The 21252-nt window shown below is 44.6% G+C and overlaps 1 protein-coding gene across 2 annotated transcripts in view; it reads right to left on the bottom strand.

Moving 5' to 3' along the window:
- Positions 1 to 20021, bottom strand: part of LOC147640405 (organellar oligopeptidase A, chloroplastic/mitochondrial-like) — an 84905-nt gene extending 64884 nt beyond the window's left edge. The window contains exons 1-3 of one of the 2 annotated variants that reach the window (XM_086780188.1): positions 18825 to 19421; positions 18513 to 18607; positions 4431 to 4598 (exon numbers count right to left, since the gene is read on the bottom strand). In XM_086780188.1, the coding sequence (XP_086636314.1) occupies positions 4431 to 4598; positions 18513 to 18587 (243 nt within the window). In that variant the 5' untranslated portion in view covers positions 18588 to 18607; positions 18825 to 19421. Of the gene's footprint in view, positions 1 to 4430; positions 4599 to 18512; positions 18608 to 18824; positions 19422 to 19571 lie in introns of those variants that run through there. The other variant, XM_086780179.1, reaches the window with a different exon arrangement.
- Between the last annotated feature and the right edge of the window lie 1231 nt (positions 20022 to 21252).

Below are 21252 nucleotides of genomic sequence, written 5' to 3'. Positions count from 1 at the left end.
CTTGTTTTTCAATGTCAGCTTATTAAGTGCCCTGTAGTCCACGCATAATCGTGCAAACTTGTCTTTCTTTTGCACAAACAAGATAGGTGCAACAAAGGGCAAGGATGAGGACCGGACAAATCTAGCTCAAAGTAACTAGGAAAGCTGCTACTCCAGTTCGCCTTCCAATGCCTTAGAAAGGCGATAGGGAAACTTACTAGACAATTCTGTCCCAAGGACCAACTCAATGTGATGAACCTCAGGACGACTTGGTGGGAGCTGTCGCTGGGAGATCATTCTTTAGCATAATGTCTTGAAACTGTGCTAGGAGACCATCCAGCTTTGGAGTCAGAGGGGTTGCTGGTTGAACAGCAGACTCCTAGCTACGAACATAAATCAAAGCACACTCGGCTCCTTTTTTGATAGCTCTTCGGGATTGGATATGTGAGATGAGTGGAATGCTTGGAATGCTTCTATCCCCACGAATGCCTAGATAGCTCTTTTCTGAGATGACGTGGAATCCCTAGAATGCTCCTATCTCCACGAATCAAGACTGGCTCAAAACCATCAACAATAGTGAGTGTCTTGCCTCTAATCAAGAACGGGTGCATAATCCCTAAACCACTGAATGCCGAGAATCATATGACACCCCAAAAGAGATAAGCCAATGAAGTCTCACTACTAGAATGTGGTCTTTTTAAACCGTAAATTCAAACTGTTGAGCCTTATGAGATATGTGAGTGCAAAGACCGAGTGTGAACCTGCGTCTACGTCCAGATGATGGGGTACAAGTGTATAACTCATCTTTAGCCAACTGAGGAGAAATGGCATCCTCAAAGCAGCCCATATCGAAGAGGAGAATGGCTCCAAATTTCCCAAATTGCCATTTCAGGACTATCCGAAACATGCTTAATAATGATTAACGCAAAGCAATAAAGATAATCACATGCTCATGACATAGAGAAGTAGAGAGAAGGAGAAGAGAGAGAATCTTTACCTAACCTAATCCTACTATATATTACTGAATGAATGAGTAATTACAATGATTGTCATAGATCCAATGTAGATCTAGACTATGAATGCTATGCTTGAACTAATGCTTACTAACCTCCTCTATGCATTAATGGAAAACGCTGGTTTGGAGATGTACTTGGCTCATCCAAACTGTTAGGCTGCATGCCCTTGTTGGTCTTGGCTCTACAAATCTCTGTCTTTGAATGATTATGAATGACCCATGATTTGTCTTTATATAGGAAAGTGACAGCAAGTCATAATCAGGTCAGTTTTCACTTTTCAAGCCATAAAAAGTCATCAAAAATGTCATAAAATATGTTCATATTGTGTCCATAATATGTCCCAACCATTGGTGCACGTCCTAGGTATCTTCGAGCTGCTATAGGGCAACCAAAATGGCTCCAAACTGCCCATATATGACCTCTAATTTTGCCAAGGGAGATAAAAGGAGAGAACACCCGCAGCTGCCTGCAAGAGAAGGCAGCGCAGCCTGCAAGGAGTAGCAGCCAGTCGCCTGCAGAGAGGAGCACACCTGGTTGCAACCAGTTCTGGCCGCCTGTAGAGGATCACATCCGCCTGGTTATTCAGAAGTGCAGCCAGCAGCTTGGTTGCTGTAGGAGCAGAGGCACATAAAAATTCAGCAGCAGCCGCCTGGGAGCATGTTTGGTTGCAGCCAGTAGTGCAGGGGAAACAGTCGCCTGAGAGAGAGAAGGCACAGGTTGGTGAAAACGCTTGAAGGATGGAAGCGATTGATTTCTACGCTTGAAGGAGGGAGCTTTTTTTTTTAATAAAATTATAGTGGAGTTTACTCCACGCTTGCATGTGGGTGGGGAGTTTGGGTAGGTGACCATGCCCACCCCCACACTCACTTAAGTGGGGCTCCCCACCTTGGCCCCTAAGTGGGTGCCCAAAGGGGGTGCCCACATTTAAGTGAATGTGAACACCTAACCTTATAAAATAAAAGGTTAGAAATAAAATAATAAAAACAACATGTGCAACATACTTACCACCTGTTCACATGCACTAAAGCTCGTCAGAATACAGAGCAGACTTCACGACTCACTGGCAGGCGTCCCCGCTCAGTAAGTAACACGTCAAGCACGCAAACACAAAAATACAAGTCATGCGAAAACAGTTTCAAGCATGCAAAATATGTGTGCATGTGCAAATAGTAACATGGACATATCTCCCGTTCATGGAACAAGTACAAAATATCTGTCGGCACAAAACTGGCACGACATAAAAACATAAAAACCTGGTCTTCCTATGGAGTGACAGTCCCATAGGTAAGACACAGTTCCAGGCACGAGTCTTCCTATGGTGTGACAGTCCCATAGGCGGCTCTTCCATGGTGTGACAGTCCCATGGGTCGAACACGGTCCAGGTCATACACGGGTGGCACTAGTCTGGCTCCCGTCCATACGACACCATCCTGCTAACACACGGGTGGCACCAGTCTGGCTCCCGTCCATGTCAGCAAAATACTAGCCTCTTCACACGAGACACTCGCCTGGCCTCAAGTGAACGAGACGCAAAAACTGGAGATGGACCAAATGGTCGGCCAATTGGTGACATAAGGAATAATCATGTCTAGGTGGCATTGGATTAAGGTGTGCACGTGACATCCCCTCTTGCTAAACTTGGAGCTAGGGTGCAGCGCCTTTGCTCCATGCTGTCAATTCAACTATCGACTAGATCTCCCATATGGTGTCTCCACCACTATCTTCTCGAGAACTGCGGGCAATGGAACTTACTCCTTTGCCTCTGGAAGTTCTATTGGCATGGAAGACTCCATGAAAACCTCATAAACTAAAGTACTTGACTTCTCCTCCTCGTCAATGGATTCGGAGATAATTGTGGGAACCTCATGAACTGTCACCTCCTCAATGGCTATGATGATCTCGAGAAACCACATGGAATCTAGAATTGTTTGTGGCTCTGCATACTCGAACAATTGCACCTCTTGGTTGACCTCGACTTGCATATCCCTCACAGTTCTAGTGCCTCTTTAGTATCCCTTTGTCCTTGGTCTTCTACTGCGGTACTCTTGTCCACTTCCTTGGTCTTTACTATACTTCCTTCCACTGGAGTACTTTGGCTCATCATGGCGAAAAGCTCCTTTATTTCTTTCCAATACTTTTCTTCTCCTTGTCTTCCTTCTTCTTCACGTTGTTCCCTTCGGCAATCTAGGTCTTCACATGCTCCTTGGTAAATCTTTGCACTTTCCTGGGATGCCCATTCGAACCCAAATATCCTCCATGGTTTCCATGAAGAATCGCTTGCTGTTTTTCTACCATAATCGACACCAAACCCTAAGCTGAGGCTTCTACATGTATCCTAGACACCCTAGAACCATGCTAGACTGAAATCTAGACGTTCTATACTACACTAGCTAACAATGAGCAAAAAGCTGATTTAATGCAAAAACGCAAACACTAATTTTCCTGCAAACCCTAATTTGTTGATTTACATGCCATCCCTAGCATTGATGCAAAACTTTTCCGAAGTGCCTTCACAGTTGTCTTCAACCCGCTTGATGGTTCAGCAACAGACATTTGGTCCACATAGTCCTTGCGTTTGGCAATCCTCTGTCAATCATCTTCAGTAAGTTTTCTGCATTGTAACATAAGTTCTCCAAAGTAATAAAGAAAATATTTTTACTTGTGGGAGGGGACCCTTAAGTGGATGAATTGGGACCCAATCTAGTGTCATCTCTGCATTCTCTCTCTCTTCGAATCTATCTTCTATGAATAAAGATAAAAGTGGATTGCTTCATGCTCACTAACATAAAGGTATAAAGAAGGTCTTGTTGTGCGTTACACGATCATACCAATTGCATGTTACAATTTAAGTCTACAGAGCGATTGTCTCATGTAACTTGTAAGGGCTGGCCAAGAGGAAACTACATCACAGCATTAGGCTGAGTATTGTGGTCAACATTTTCACTCATCTTTTGTACTTGGGAAATTCAGATGTAACATACAATACAGTAGTTTAGGGCTATTATGTGTGCTGTGTTTGTATTCCGTTGCTCTTTCTTTCTATCTCTAAAAACCAGCATATTAGCACAAGAGCTCTATAAAACCAGAATGCATAGGTCCCACTACCAAAATGTGGAAGGTCAAAAGTTGGCATCACCTTCGAAGTTAACCCCAATCTTTAAAAAGCCTACTTCCTAAGCTCCTTGCCACAAAGCCCCCCTTAGGCTTGCCATAAATCGGTGTTTCAGCTAAAATTCTATTCATGTATAATTTATATATTCTTTAATCGAGAAGATTAACAAGATTAAGTACCAGTCTTAGGACATCCAAAAGCATGAAAATGATCCTCATTACAAAGGCACTAAGGAAGTCCAAGCTCACATTGCAGGAGAAATTTCCAACAAAACTCAAATAACCACATCAATCTACAGTTTGTTTCGAGCAAAAACTAGTCACCTGCACTGCCTCAACTGCTGCTCGAAGTTCACTCGTGTCCTTCACTGATTTCAGGTGGCTCACCACACCCCACGTAACAGCCAACCGATCCACAATGCTTTCCATAGGTTCAACCAAATCTACCCATGTTGGCTTCACATTTTCTTCTAGCCTCACCAGGTCTCCCTCCTGCAAGCAGCAAGAAACCACTGAAGATTTTAGAACACCACAGTATATAAAAGGAAGAGAAAGGAAAGACGCACATAATTTTAATAAGAGATTGTTATAACTGAAAAGCGCAATGCCTGAGACCTGTCCAGGCAGCTTTGCCATTAAAACTAGCCTCTACAAAACGTTATGACTAGGATGAGATAGATGGCTTTGGGTGTTTGCACTCCAATGATGGCCTTCCTGTGCGCCTTTGTAACCTCCCAATAGTGATGCATCATCTAGAACTCCAGACATTACAAAAAGAATGATGGCAGTAGGAGCTATTGCCCTGATGGGTCTGTGGTGGCGGGTGTGGTGACACTGCTGAAAGAAGATTTTTGGACACTCCACCTCCTCTAGAGATCTGCTCATCCTCCAGACAATGGGTTTGGTTTGCTTGGTTAGCGAAAAGAAAAGGGCAACCAATTTTGGTGAAACCATAAAGCCTACCAATACACGTGCTATGAGACCACCACAAGCTACTGCAATGTGACTGCAAAATAACACAAGTAGGTCTACAACTCTATGGACCATAGAGAGATCCTTTCTCTCACCATGATCGACATCTTTGAGTAGTTAGAAAAGTCTCAATCCAGCCCATGAAAGCAACCTAGACAACTGCCACAAATGCAGCTCACTTCTAAGCCATTTTCCTCACATTGGTATTATATTTTGAAAAAGACCGCTATTTTTCTAGACCAAGTTCCACACAAACTATCATCTGATCCCCCATCATTTCAAGATAAGGAGAAGAGGATGTCAAATGCATTACTCCAACACTTGATGCACGTGCGACACTAGGGCTATTGACTAGAACTCGCATCTAGCCAAAAATCAGCTCATGTCGAGAGCCCTAATCATCTATAAAGGAACAAAAGAAGCTATGTGCGTAGGAAAAGGTTATTTGTCCACCAAACTAAGGCAAGTGTACATGCCCTTGATGTAAAAAATACAGACTTTTGCAGCTAACACACAGGACTATTTTGGAGGTCTATAAAAAGAACTCTCTCACGCATCTTCTTCAAGTCTTACGGGGAGAGAAGACTAGTCTTGAAAAGCAGGCTGCCATAAATTCAGCCCATACGTGCATCCTACAGTAGTTGACAGTGGTTTCATGAACATGAACAAGAACATTTCATAAAAGTTTCATACAGACGCGAGGGGAGAGTTTTTTTTTTTTCATTTCTTTTTTTGGGGGGGAAGAAGGGAGGCACCTGGCCCGGGGGGTGGGGGGTGTTAAGAAGTTAAGCTTAACCTTGGGACGTGCTGCAATGTGCCCTTTTCTTCCCTCACAATGAACAGGAAATGCCAAATTAAGCCTCAAATATGCAAAACATTCATTAATCATGCTTCATCGTTGTTGCATGCGCGGAAACCTTGCTGTACTGATCCACATCCCTAAGCCTGATTAAGAACAAGATGCTGATTTATACATGATTAAGACAGAGGAGAGAGAAGAAGACAAATAGTTGGTGTCAAGATTTCTTGTATTTCATATGGTACAAAAAGGTTGCTGAATGCTTGTATATGACTTGGGCCCTTGGTCAGCCCCATAGGGGCTACTTCTCGCCCTACATGACTTCTATTGACTTATGAGAATGATGAATGAATGAAATGAGCTGAATGACTGCTGAATATTGACTGTATGCTTATATAATATGCTGAGGTGCTGGTTGGTCAACAGATGATGCTGTCGGCCAGTATTGGACAAATATTATTCCTATGATATTCTTTAAATTTCTGCACTTCTTCCCATGTTTGCCCACATTACTGGTCCACTGCTACCTGATTGCGGCCGACTGCTGCCTAATGGCCTGTACAGCTGCCGACTGGTTCCCTAAACCCTCCATGATGATGCTTATGCTGCTAATGGTGACCCTAATGATGATGATGATGGTACTACTGATTCTGATGCTGATGCTGATGATTCTAATGGTACTACTGCTGATGGTAATGCTCCTACTACTAATGATGCTCTAAATGCTAACTTAAATCAGGGGTTCTATTGTTCATGCTGAGGATTAGCCATGGCACAGGCGTGCACGTGACATCCCCTCCGGTTAAACTTGATGATGAGGTGGACACTCTGTCATCCTTCCTCCCTGGACTTCTAACTTTGACTTCCTACTTCTTACTCTGACTTTGACTTCGATATTTTTGTTTGAACACCTTCCACTTCCAAGTCTTGCTCAAGAACTAAGCATTTGTTCCACTGTTGTCCCCATGCCCGCTATCCTTTACCCTTAACACTGCCGTGGGTCATCTGCCAGAACTGATCATGCCTATTGCTAGGCCTTTGGAACTGATTTGAGAGCTTAATGATGTACTAGTCCTGAGTACATACACAACCCTCACGAAATGCTTTCCTCTAGCTTCGCCTGTTTGCAGACCACTCCATTTGCTACCCTGCTACATTCTTCTGTTGGACTTGTGCACCTCCTTGGGACTTTGCTTAGTGGCTAAGCCTGAATGCTCTGATATCAATGTTACGTGCATGGAAGCCTTATGCACTAATCCACAGCCCTAACTCTGATTAAGAACAAGATGCTAATTTATACATGATTAAGACAGAGGAGAGAGAAGAAGACAGAGATAGTTGGTGTCATGTTTTCTTGTAATTCATATGGTATAAAAGGTTGCTGAATGCTTGTAAGTAACTTAGGCCCTTGGTCAGCCCCATAGGGGTGACCTCTCACTCTACGTGACTTCTACTACACCTTTCTGGTACAGAGCAGAAGCATAGACCTACTTGGAATCCATATCAACACATTGAAAATCCATCAGAGCATCAGCCAAGCTCAGCATTACTCATATCACCAACACTCTGCACCTGTTCTACCATACTTTCGTCACAAATAATCCTTCCCAAATGCATACAAACAACCACCTCTGAAGACTGATGGCTCATATAATCCCGGGAGACTCTTCTGACACTACATCATCCAAAAGTATGTCTAACGCCTCATTTGTGTCTCAAACACCTGGAACACATGCATCAACATCCTCATAATATATGTATGAATCCATGTACATAGCCTCAAGATGCATCGCCTCACTATCTTTTTCACTAATCTCATGGTTACCACTCCCTGATGAGCAATCTGAAAACATCACTTGGCTTTCCCTCTCCATGGGCATATCTTCCTGCAGACAAACACAAGGCTGCTCTGGCCCTACCTCTGCACATAGCTGCACAGACAAGCTCAAAAGGACTAAATCCGGCTCACAGTTGAAGCACTGTACATTCATATTAGGTCCTCTTCCCCTGCCTCTTGGATCATCCCTGTCTCCTATCCTAGGATGAGCTGGTCTGTGACTACGGGAACCACAAGAGTGACCCTCCCTTCTTCTACTCTTCTCTCCCCAGGCATGACTGGTCCTCCTTCAGCTTGGACCTCTCTTTGCTTCTGATCAATCCTCTGCAACTTCCATTCTTTCTCCCTGGCAATCCTCAAAGCTTCTTCAAAAGTCCCTGGCCTCTTTAGTTCCACCTTCTCCCTCAAGTCTACATAGAGAACCTGTCAAAAACATCAGATAAATTATGCTTTAAGTTTTGAATCTTCTGCCATAAGGCATCAGGGGATTCACTCTGCTTGGAGTGCTATACCAAAGCCACCTTATATCCTCATATGTCTGCCCCTAGGTTGGTTGGGCTCTCCATGCCTGCAACCATCTTTTAGCATCACCTTTCGACGACATAGTCAGCAAAATCAGTTTATCATCATCCCTCTCCTTACCAAAGGTGAAGGCTGTAAGTTCCATACCTGCCAAGAACTCTTATGGATCTTCACCAGCATGGCCATGAAACATTGGATATGTCATCATAGCAGCCATCTCAACTGCTGAGAATTTCTTCAAGCCTGCAAGTAATCTGAAAGGTGCTTTCAAAGCCCTCCTCAGTGGGGGCACCAAAAGTTAAAACAATGATGCATCGAGGGAGACTGCTAGCTCATCTGAACACCCCACTGTAGGGGAAACACTATCAACTAGCACCACAACACCAGCAAAACACAAATCCAAAGTACCAATCTATTCAGGTGATATCCTCTGTCCTTCAGCTGACACAGTCGGACACCTCAAAACCCTTCAAACTGATTCAACTAACTCCTCCAGTTGTCCTCCCATGTCAGATCTGACCTCCAATAGCTCTGATCTACACTCTTAACTCTTCAACTAACCTCCTCTAACAATCAACTGACCAAAGAAAACTCTCAGCTGACACTCAGTTGATCAGTTGCTGACTGTAATCTAAATCAGATACCTGTTGCTAACCCCAATTAGATATATGTCCTCCAGGCTCCTAAAAAATCCTCCAACCTCAACTACCTTCAAAATCCTTGCCTCAGAACCTCATAGCACCTGTCAACACCCCCCTCTGACTGTATCTTGACCTATCTGACTCAACTGATTCAACTCTAAATCAGATCTCACCACTCCAGTGTCCTCTGACACTTCCACATCCTCAAATACCTCAGATCTCACAAAGATTCAACACAACAGACTCAAAACTGACAATAGCTGACTATCTGCTGACTTTGGAACACTCTCGACCCTCAAACTCAATCTAACTAACTACCGGCTGACTGACCTCTAACAATTAGACCAAATCCTAAACCACTTCCCTTCAACCCAATAAGATCATATCTACCCTTCTACACCCTCAGTTCACTGCCTCTAATACCCAGCTAACCCTATCTTACACTTACAGATTTTCAGCAGATGCTATCTGACTCAACAGACTTCAGATCTTCACTCAAATGTGTTTTCTCTCAACAATCTCAAGCAAAATAACACATACTAGAGCATAAAAACTCATCAATCCAAACTCATAGGAAGCCTTTTGCATATAGTTGAAATCGAGCCAATCTCAACAACGCTAAGACATGGGGTTCCAAAAGGCACCAAGAAACAGAGGGATCCTCCACAAATATATTCCAGCAAAAGCTCTTCAAACATATATCTTCATCTTCATAGGTACAAACATCAATGGAATCTGCAGCCACACTCTACAGGTCTCCACCTTCAAACACAACAAAGAATAACTGAGCAAAACATTGGATTTATCCAAGTTCTAACAAAGCTGCACTCCCAAAGATCCTAGGACATCTCAACCTTCAACAAGATCCTCTATTTCCTTTGCACCAGACCCAAGCTTCCTCGGTCTATTCCCGCGTCTTCTTCCCAAACAAAAGCTATATTCACAAACTTCCACAGAGCTTCTTCACAATCCTCCACTCTCTCTGCTATTCCCCCCTCTCTCTCTCTCTCTCTCCTCTCGACTGTCTTCTTAACTGGAACTGACAACAACTAGTTCTTTTTAGAAGGTGGCCATGCAAAAACCGCTTGTTTCCTAAGGTTTTACCCATACCCAGTGGGCTTATTCTCATTTCTAGGTTTTGGGCGGGCAAATATCTTGGGCACTAGGGACTGGACACAAAAAAACCTATCGGCTGCTTGGCCAGGGGCCTTAGGGCTAGCCGACAACCCTTCCAACTGGAGCCAAGGCTGGTGGGCACAGCCTAGGGCCCTCCTAGCCCCTTGGGGGTGGTTCTACACCTCCCCCATGCCCACATCAAGAGCCTTAGGCTCTACTCTAGGGTGGCCCTATGGGCTGGCCACTTCTCTACATGCATCTATAGATGTCCGACACCCGGTTGCAGACCACATACTCAGATCACCTGACATCATTCCAGAGGGAGACTCACAGTACGGACTCGCATTGCTTCATGTGCAGGACAATGCACACCTGACCTCGGATGCATAGAGTGGAACCCTGGCTAACTCGTCATGGACTCGGCTCACATGGGACCAGTTTTCACTCCAGGTCCTATACCTTCTTGTTTAGATATGTCTACGTGTCAGCCAAGTGCGTGATGCACATGACATTCCCTTTTGCTTAACTTGATGGAAGCTACATAGCCTCCAAATAGTCCGTGAATAAAGCCGGATAGCCGTCGAAGAACTCTTTGTCAAGCCATATCACTTCCTCGGTCCCTCGGTCCTGAAACTTCATGAGGAACTATCTTTGTCTTCAGCCGGAGCCATGCTTGAAGCGGTGCAAAAGGATCTGTTCTGGAACCATTATTTCAGCTTCATCAACTATATCTGGTTCTGCTTCGTCTTTCACTTCTAATGGGATTGGACCTGCTTACGGTTTTAGCCAACTGACATGGAACACATTGTGCATAGTCCAACTCGGAGGTAGCTTCAACTTCATTGAAACCACATTAATCTTTCTCTGGATGGAAGCTCCTGAATGATAGCTTTGGGCATCGCTTGCCCACTTGTTTCAGTCTTTGCTTCATGATCCAAAGATAAACCCAATCTCCTTCCGAGAACTTCACATCCCTTCGGTCTTTGTTGGCCTGTTGAGCGTAGGCCTCCTACGCTTTAGCCAACCTATCTTTCACTAACTCCAAAATCTAATGGTAAGACTCCGTCATTCTATTTGCTTCAGGTACTGAAGACGAGGTTCTGGTTAATAGCGACTGGAATGGTCTTCCAAATGCTGCTTCATATGGAATCCTGCCAATAGTTAAAGAAAAGGAATCGTTCAAAATAGCTTGAACTAAAGGCAAATACGATTCCCACTTACCTTGCTAATCGTGGACATGACACTTCAGCACATCAAAGGCTACTTGATTGTATGCCGAATGAACAAATGGGCAACGCCTTCGACGGTCACATTGGCCTTGCATGGGATAAGGATAACAAATTTGCTAAATCTATCAACAATAGTCCAGCACTGAGTATTACGCTTACCTGGACTAGGAGGTAGATTCGTGACAAAGTCCATCGATATATCTTGGAAAGATCCTTCGGGAATCGGTAAAGCCTATAACAACCCTATCTTCTTCCCACGAGGAGGTTTCACTTTCTGACAAACGTCACATTGTTGCACATGTACAAACACATCTCGCCTCGTTCTTGGCCAATATTATTGTCTCTCTAACTTCTCCAGAGTCGAATTCATGCCCCAATGACCACCAGTGATGGCATCATCGGCATCATGGAGAAGAGCTACCCTGAACAACTTCATGACACAAAGTCGACCTTTGTAGAAAAACCAACCATCACCTATCAAAAAGTGGCATGGTCCTGTGGCATCCAATGCATGTTCCCCCACTGTGTACCGAATTCCTCAGAATCTGTGTACATGTGCTTCATGTCATCTAGTCCCGCACCAACAAGATCAAGTCTAGTGGTCTGAATCAACGTCACTTGTCGCTTCCTGCTCAAAGCATCGACCATTGGGTTAGCCTTTCCTAGAAGGTACTTGATCATACCACCAAATTGCTGGAAGATCTGGCTCCAGTGATGCTAACGGACACTCCGTTGTGCACTTGGCATTGTCTAAATCCAGCATAATGCCTAATGGTCAGTGCGAACCTCAAATTCTCCCCGTTATCTCTCGAGAATATAATCTATTTCGAGGCATTGGGAACTTACTCTTGATAGTCAGCTTATTGAGTGCACGATAATTGACACACAATAGAGAAGGCCCATCCTTCTAGCAGCCATCTCAACAGCTGAGATTTTCTCCAAGCCTACAAGTAATCTGAAGGGTGCTTTCAAAGCCCTCCTCAGTGGGGACACCACAACAATGATGTGTCAGGGAATCTGCCTCTATAGCTCATCCGAAAACATCACTGTAGGGAGGCTCTATAAACTAGCACCACAACACCAGCACAACACAAATCCAGAGCACCAATCTACTTAGTTGATATCCTCAATCCTTTAACTGACATAGTCGAACACCTCCAAAAACCCCTCAAACAGATTCAACCGACTCCTCCAGCTGTCCTCCCAAGTCAGACCCAACCTCCAATAGCTCTGATCTTCTCTCCTAATCCCTCAATTGCTGACTAAAAATCTAAGTTGGATGCCTGTTGTTGCTGACCCCAGTCAGAAATATGTCCTCCAAGCTTCAAAAAAAGTCCTCCAATATCAACTACCCTCAAGTACTGGCCTCAGGACTTCACAGAACCTATCAGCACTCCCCTGCTCACCTCCTCCTAACCAAACCTGACCTAGCTCACCCAGCTGATTCAGCTGACTCAGAACTCTTCACCCCAGTGTCCTTTGACACCACTACACTCTCAAAAAACTCAGAAAACACCAAGATCCAACACAACAAACCCAAGATTGACAGCAATTGATTGCCTGCTAACACTGAGACACCTTCCGCCACCACTCAAAACTGACTGCATGTTGCTGCTGATAGACTTATGCCAATTAGACCAAACCCGAAACCACTTCCCTTCAACCAAAAAAGATCATATCTACCCTTCTACACCCTCAGCTGATCTCCCTTGATGCACAGCTGACTGTAGCTGACACTCTTCTGACCTAAATCAGTCCTCAGCTGACCCTTGGACCACCACCCAGTCCCAACTTATCCATTTGACTTCCGACAATTCTCTAATTGTCAGACCAGACTTCAAATCTTCCAACAAGACAAGATCTACTCTTCTATAGCATCAGCTAACTAATCCAAATTCACAGGCTGACTCCTATCAGATAGGCTGACTCCTATCAGATCCTGCTAACTCATACTTTAACTGTCTTAACACAGTTCTGATTCAACAGACTTCAACTCTTCACTCACAAAATTGATTCTTTTCAACAAGTTCCATCAAAAATAACACAGATAACACCAAAGCATAGAAATTCCTCAATCCAACACACAATCAAGCCTTCTGTATATAAAATTGAGCCAATCTCAACAACCCTGAGATGTGGGGTTCCAACAAAAAGAGAAAGCACCAAAACCCAGAGGGATTCTCCACAAGAATAATCCCTGCAACTCTTTAATACAACAAAACTCAACACTAGCAACTACTTATAACAGATCTCAATCTTCGATACAGAGAGGAATGATTGAGCAAAACTCATGTTCCAAGTTCTTACAGAGCTGCACTTCAGAGATCCTAGGACGTCAACCTCCTACAAGATCCTCTGTCATGCCTGCACCCTCTGCTCTGGACAAATCCAAGCTTCCTCACACCAATTCCCACCTCTTCACAAGACAATCACTGTCATCGCAACGACCTTCAATCCAAACAAACCAAACAGCAAAAACCCTCCAATAAGCTTCTACAAAGCTTCTTCACAATCCCCGGCTCTCCTCTCCTGGCTCCTTCGTCACTCTTTCTCTCTCATTCAACCCCCTATATCTTTTGATCCTTCGCCCCGTCCATGCAAAGCTCTTCTTCCCCTTAACTAGAGCTAGCAACATCTAGTTCTATTTAGAAGTTGGCCATGCATAAGCCCCTTATTCCCTAAGGTTCTAACCATACTCTACAGGCTTATTCTCATTCCTAGGGTTTGGGTAGGCACATATCTTGGGCATCCGCATCTGGACACAAAAAAAAACCTATCACCGCAAGGTATCTTTCGTGTTCCACGCGTCACCTAGCGTCTTCTTGTGCAGCATGAAAGAATGGGTACTATGCTGAGATACCTACTCAGAAATGCTACAAGAACTGTACAACACTGTATATGGACAGCAAGCATAAAGGAGAAAAGGAGATCACTGCCGAATATCACCAGAAAAGGTAGTACATCATGTGGAGCAACATGAGGGAGGTCTCGTAGATGCTGCCTATCACTGCAAAAGCTGAAAGGATATGCATGGGAAAGTCCATATGGGGATGAAATAATTTCCAACACCTCCTCTTCAGCGCCAGTTGGGTGGACCATGTCTGGTACGCTGCAAAAATCCTCTAAAGAGTCTGAAGGAACAACCTCCTCATAAAAGACACAAAGCTTGCAAAGATAGCTTTGTGGGAGGCAACCTGTTGGGCAAAACATTTGGCCTCTGAATGACCAAGTCGGCCACAAAACTCACAAGAATCCTACATTCTGGAACCCTTGATGCTGTTGGAATTGTCAAAATCGTCGTCGTCAGAAGATGACTGTGGTGACTTTCTGCTTGTTGTTGTTGGAGTTCCCTTTTCTGCCTTTGCCTTTGCCCTTGCCCTTGTTAGAGACAACAAAAGCAGACTCCGACTTGCCTTTTCCGCGAAGCATGCACTTGTCATGGAGATAACTCACGACTTCCTCAAAAGGGGGGAGAGGATCATGGAAATAAATATTATCCCTAAAAGAATCAAAGGAAGCAGGCGACTTACCAAGAAGTTTATGGATGGGATTGTTGATGGTGCTCCCGTACTCCTCAAGTTGCAACTTGATATACGGAAAAACTCTCCAATCTTCTCAATCAAGTTATCTGACTCAAAGATGGTAAGCATCTCCAAATCCGACTCCAATTTGGCAATCTTCATTGTCGAAACTCTCCCATACCTCCTCTGGATCTCTATCCACATCTAATGAGCATTACTCCAAGAGGAGACAAACTGTGCCTGAATGGATGGAGTCATGCAATGGATGATGATAAGATGAGCCCAGGCATCAGATATGCTTCGCAAAGCAGGGTCCACCAAGTGAGATGTGGAGATAGCCATCCACACACCGGCTCCTTCCAGCAACAACTGAGTGTAGAAAAACCAAGTATGATAGTTGGTTGCGTTAATAAGCTTCGTGGAGTCACTGACTTGGGGAGGATTGTAGGATGGTATGTGGGTGGGAGCAAGACCTGGATGAGAGAAACTCATAGAGGAAAGATTGGGAATAGGCACCACCTGTGGGGTGGCGGGAGCAGGGGATCCAGGCTATGATGTAGCGGGAGAAGAGATAGGAGAAGGAATGGCTGTAGAGAAGTGGTCTCCTAAAGCCATGTCTACAGACAAATAATCCTCCTCTGTCTCAGGTGGTCTAGTGACAACCTGCTAAGCACCACTGCTGGAGTGCAAAAGAGTATGGAAAAGTAACAGAAACAAAGTACCTCGTCTCAAGCTGTGCACAACAAGAGAAAGAAGAAAGAAAGGGAAGGGAGGGTGGGAATCTGAAAATAGAAGAAGCAAACTATCTCAGGGTTCCTATCCTCAGCGCCTATGAAGAGGGTTTCAGCTAATAACAGTAAAAATGCAGAAGCTATGCAGAAGACGCAGCCTACAGTAGCAAGAAATTGCAGCACTTGAGGCCGTCCCGAGTGAAAACGCAGCTCCACATGAAAACGCAAGTTACTGATGAAGAAACGCAGCAGTAAACAGCTCCTATATGCTGTAAACAGTCAACAGCAGCATGGGAAAAGAAAACGCAGGTCCCTGTAGATGTTTCCCGCTCTGATACCATGAAAGAATGGGTACTATGCTGAGATACCCACTCAGAAATGCTGCAAGAACTGTACAACACTGTATATGGATAGCAAGCATAAAGGAGAAAAGGAGATCACTGCTGAATATCACCAGAAAAGGTAGTACATCATGTGAAGCATAATGAGGGAGGTCCCGTAGATGCTGCCTATCACTGCAGAAGCTGAAAGGAGAAATGATCTGAGGGAAAAAAGGGAGCCAGTCCTTTTACAGTACCTCAGTATGCTGGTCGGCCAGCTGTAGCAGGCCGACAGTATGGTGCAGCAAAAAAAATGCTATAAAATGCCTAAAAAATACCCAAAAAATGGTAGAAAAAATGCTGAATAACCTCTGCTAAGATATGCCAATGTAAGGCTTCATATGGAGCCAAATACAAGCATGAATATGCATGGGAAAGTCCATCTGGGGATGAAATAATTTCCAACACAGCAGCAACAGGATACAGTCGTGCGGTCTTCCATCTATCGAATCTCCATTGCTTGCATCTACAACTCGGGCATTGAGCTCAATTGCGGTCGTACCCCTTCAAAAGGGTCATGTTGTAGAGGATATGGAATTTGGGAAACGGAAGGAGAGGGAGGAGGAGACGGAAAAAGAGGGGCTGGTGGGTGCACTCTTCTTGGGCCAAGATCTGGGCCTTCTGCTCTTCCAATTTGGTACCCTGTTCTGCGATTGCTCGCATCATCTTTCTACTCTTCCAATTTGGTACCCTGTTTTGCGATTGCTCGCATCATCTACTGGAACATCTCCTGTACACTCATGCCTGCTGCCTCGAAGGACTGCCTCGTGCACTTTGTTCTGAAGTTTGTAACTTTGTTGTTCTCTCTCTTCGTCATAGCTCGGCACTTCCTTTCCGGAGCGCAATCTGACCACACTTCCGGAGGCTAAAAACCAACCGTCCTTCTAGGGACAAGAGTCAAACTGAAAGCTTTCCCCTTGGCTGTCCTGGCCCTTGGAACGCAGCAACCCGTCCTAAATTATGAGATGACAAACCTGAATTATGGCTGGGCTTTAAATACCCCCTCAGGCTCCTAGTCGGCCAGCACACTGAAGTCAGCTGGCTGAAAATCCTCACGACTTGCAAAAATAGCATTAAATGCTAGTTACACTAGTCGTTTCACACCTATGCAAGGGCTGGCCACCTGCTGGCTGCTGGGCAGCATCTGTGCCGGCTGTGGGGGATGTCCCACAGCTGGCCGACTGGCTGTCTAGGGCCTGGGGCCCTGTCAGCTGCCTGGCCAGGGCCCTTAGGGCTGGCCGACAGCCCTTCCAGCCCAAGCCAAGGCTGGTGGGCACAGCCTGGGGCCCTCCTAGCCCCTTGGGGGTGGTTCTACACCTCCCCCATGCCCACATCAAGAGCCTTAGGCTCTGCTCTGGGGTAGCCCTATGGGTTGGCCCCTTCTCTACATGCAAACCTACATGCATCTCCAAATGTCCGGCACCCGATCGCAAACCACATACTCAGATCACCTGACATCATTCAAGAAGGAGACTCACAGTACGGACGAGCACTGCTTCATGTGCAAGACAATGCACACCTAACCTCGGACGCACAGAGTGGAACCCTAGCTGACTCATCCCGGACTCAGCTCACATGGGACCTGTTTCCACTCCAAGTCCTGCACCTTCTTGTTCAGATATGTCTACGTGGCATCCAAGTGCGGGATGCACGTGACAGTATGCTTATATAATATGCTGAGGTGCTGGTCGGCCAGCAGATGCTGCTGTCGGCCAGTATTGGACAAATATTATTCTTTAAATTGCTGCGCTTCTTCCCATGTTTGCCCACATTGCTGGTTCACTACTGCTTGGTTGCTGCCGAATGGCTGCTAGGATCCTCGGCTGGCTACCGACTGCTGCCTAGGGGCCTGTATGGCTGCCGACTGGTTCCCTAAACCCTCCATGATGATGCTTATGCTGCTAATGGTGACCCTGACGATGATGATGATGATGATGATGATGATGGTACTACTGCCTGTATGGCTGCCGACTGGTTCCCTAAACCCTCCATGATGATGCTTATGCTGCTAATGGTGACCCTGACGATGATGATGATGATGATGATGATGATGATGGTACTACTGATTCTGATGATGATGATGATGATACTAATAGTGCTACTACTGATGGTAATGCATCTACTACTAATGATGCTCTAAATGCTGACTCAAATCAGGGGTTCTACTGTTCATGCTGAGGATTAGCCATGGCACGGGCATGCACGTGACAATCGTTGGAAGGCAGATCGCTCACCATTAGAGATAAAACAACATACCTCACTTTCAATCCAAAAAAGTGAAGAGATAACTAAGTTACAAAAACAACAATTGACCAAGCTAGTTTTCAATTCTATATTTTAGCACCTGCCCCAAAAAAAAAGAGCCCAAAACTTGGTCCTGATAAAAACAGGTTTCATATCATGAAACATTTTATACAGTTTCAAACTGTACGAAACATGACTCGATGTACTACACCTATTTCAATAGTTGAAAGAGGACTGCAAGAGGTTTCCTTGCTCTATTCACAATCATCTTCTTAGATATAATAAGAAATTCAGTCCTTCGCGAATCTAGCCAGATTCTTTTAACATTTGTAAGCTTTGTTTACTTCAGCAATATATGATAGACTAATTTCATATGATTAATGCTTCTCCTGTCATGTTCTCTTTCTTCTTTACCTCATCTATGTATTCTCTGGTTCGTGCTCCAAAGTAGTTTGATGTGATATGCTTCCACATAATGTACCCTGACATAAATCAAGCGAAGAAACCCCCTTTGTGGCAAGGCAAACCCCAGAGAGAAAACACAGCCGGGTCGTGAAGGGTTAGCAAATGTCATCAACTTATGTCCTCTTACATCATTGCCACCACATCCTCCTCATACATAAGTACCGGCATTCGCCCCAATAAAATTAACTTGTTTTATGCAGGAGTAATGCAAACCTTGCAAAGTCAACAAAGAATGAATTCCAGCTAGAGCAACATGCATACCGGGCATCAGCATAACACAAGATCCAAGCTGGCAACATGCCCAATAGAACTCTCAAATGGCCCAGTCTAAGCACAGCCACACATGTGCCTCTGCATGGAACTCGACCGAGCTATGCAAATCCGGCTATAAGAAGGCTTGTCATAATCATTGCAAAGATCTGAAAGAGAACACACCTACAAACATATGGGGCCAAAAACCCACCGCCCAGTCACCATGTTGGCACTTATGAAAGGTGCCTCCACAACAACAGCCAACACCCAAGGGAAGATCTTCTTTTGCAATTTCTCCACTAAGGGTGAGATCACGTGCAGAAAAAACCTAGCCACTGTGGCTGTGAACACAAGGCCGGAGGGTGTTTCATGCAGTCTGAATGGCTGGTCTAACCAGCACCAACTTTGAGCTAGATGGACTGCCCGGATGGTCTCACACTCTCATAGGTGAGCCGTTTTCACGACCAATAAACACACGAACCAATGTTCACCTATTTAGCATTAAAGCGCCCTAGTATAGCTCGCTGATCTATGGGCTTTAGCTCAGTGATAGCTCTGGAAGCGAAGGTTCTGGTGGCATGTATTTCAGTACCTACTCTCACATCAAAGAGAGAAAAAAGGGGGGAACCATAAGGCTGTTAAGAATAAGGTAATTCGATGTCACAATTAAGCGTCTCATATACGCTACAAAAACCAATGAAAATGCTATAAATAAATACAAAAAAGCACCGATGTGATTGTCTGTGAGAGAGATACCAGTTGCTTGAGAAGGGCGCGCATGCCAGGGACCACGTGCTTGGCCTCCACTGCATCAAAGCGAGGGAACGTGGAGTCTTCCAGCAATGGGTTGTTTAAAGTGGAGGCCTCTTCTTCAGCAGCGACAGCAACAGAGGCCATGGTGCAGAAAGGATCGAGTGAGCTGCAAAAGGAAGTAAATGGGATGCGAAAGGGGCCGATTGGGCTGCAGAAAAGAGGGCGAGCTGGACAGGACGAGGTGGACAGCGTATGGGGGCGACGGTGGAGCTTGCGTGATTGCAGAGCACAAGAAGAAGAAGAAGAAGAAGGGATCGGGGTGGCTGCTGGAGAGGAGGAAAGCAATGAACCTCGAAGTTGATGTTGTTGATGACAAACATCTCATGTCTTTAAGACCTCGTGGTCAATGCCGAGGTCCCTCCCGTGACACAAAATCCACAATTACAAATGTGTACTCGTATTCATATTTAATTAGTATTTATAATCTAATTAGTATTTGATTAGTTTAGCTTATTAGTGCTTGATTAGTTTAGATTAGAGTTATCTAGTTTAAAATTAGTATATGGATACGAATTAATCCTGATCTTATGGAACTTGATTTATTTTTGTATGTGTATGTACATACGCTCGAAATTGAGGTTAAAGAAAGAATATACTCCTCCACGACATCCAACCATAAACACTATCAAGGACAAGACTGTAGCACTCGGAGGTTCAAGGTTGTTATGGATGTTGGACGAAGTTACTTGCAGAGACACTCCATCAACAATTACAATCTTCAATTTTTAAGGATAATTGTCATCACATTTACCCATTGTACTGGGATATGAGTCGTGCAACCAAATAATTACTCCCATTTGACCCAATTCGTGTATTATCATCCATACATAACACCTTATTAACACAACAAAAACCTCACATGAGCAAACACTCCATCACAAGTGTGTATGATGGAGCCAAACCAATGGTGGATCTCCCGATACCACTCAAATGCATGCTTGGTAATAGTAGTAGTATTTATGTTGCTCATCATGATGAGACTTTTCATGGTCCTGAGTTTGGGAGACCTTTCCGTGGAACAGAGCTCACAACCTTTCTTGGAAGAGAGGGTGGGTGATGAGTGGGAGGGAGGGCTGGGGAGCGATGAGCGAGGGCCGAAAGTTGCCCCTCTTTCGTAGAAGAGAAAGGGTGATGTGTGGGAGCTGAAAGCCCCCTCTCCTCTCAATTGAACGACCTAACTCAACTTTCATGGCCTGCACAAAGGGGCGAGACACAACGACGTTTTTTTCTTAGTGCAGCTTGCAATAATAGTAGCAATAGGAGGACCTCCACTGACTCGAGGCCATTTTTAGGGAGGTAACTATAGTAACCATAGTAGAGGCAATTTGTATCCATGGATGTAGGGCAAGCTATAACAATATAGATAAATGTATCCATGTATATGGGTGCAGAGCAAGGTGCATGGTGTGAGGGTAGTTATATCCATGCATATGTGCACCATTTGCACAACTTTGTGATATATACCATATTAACATAGATGAAATTAAGTGGCTCCTAAAATATCATTTTTGTACTTATTTGATGAATTAGAGCAATATTGAAATTCATGGGAGATCCCAAGGAAAAACCTCAGGTCACATCATTCACTAAATAGTGAAACCCACACTCGCATAAAAGGAGATTA

This window comes from Cibotium barometz, chromosome 3 (assembly GCF_041138505.1).
Source record: "Cibotium barometz isolate CiBa-2024 chromosome 3, ASM4113850v1, whole genome shotgun sequence".
Taxonomy (NCBI): Eukaryota; Viridiplantae; Streptophyta; class Polypodiopsida; order Cyatheales; family Cibotiaceae; genus Cibotium; species Cibotium barometz.
The sequence above is the reverse complement of the archived record's forward strand: the minus strand, read 5'-3'. Positions and strand labels throughout refer to the sequence as shown.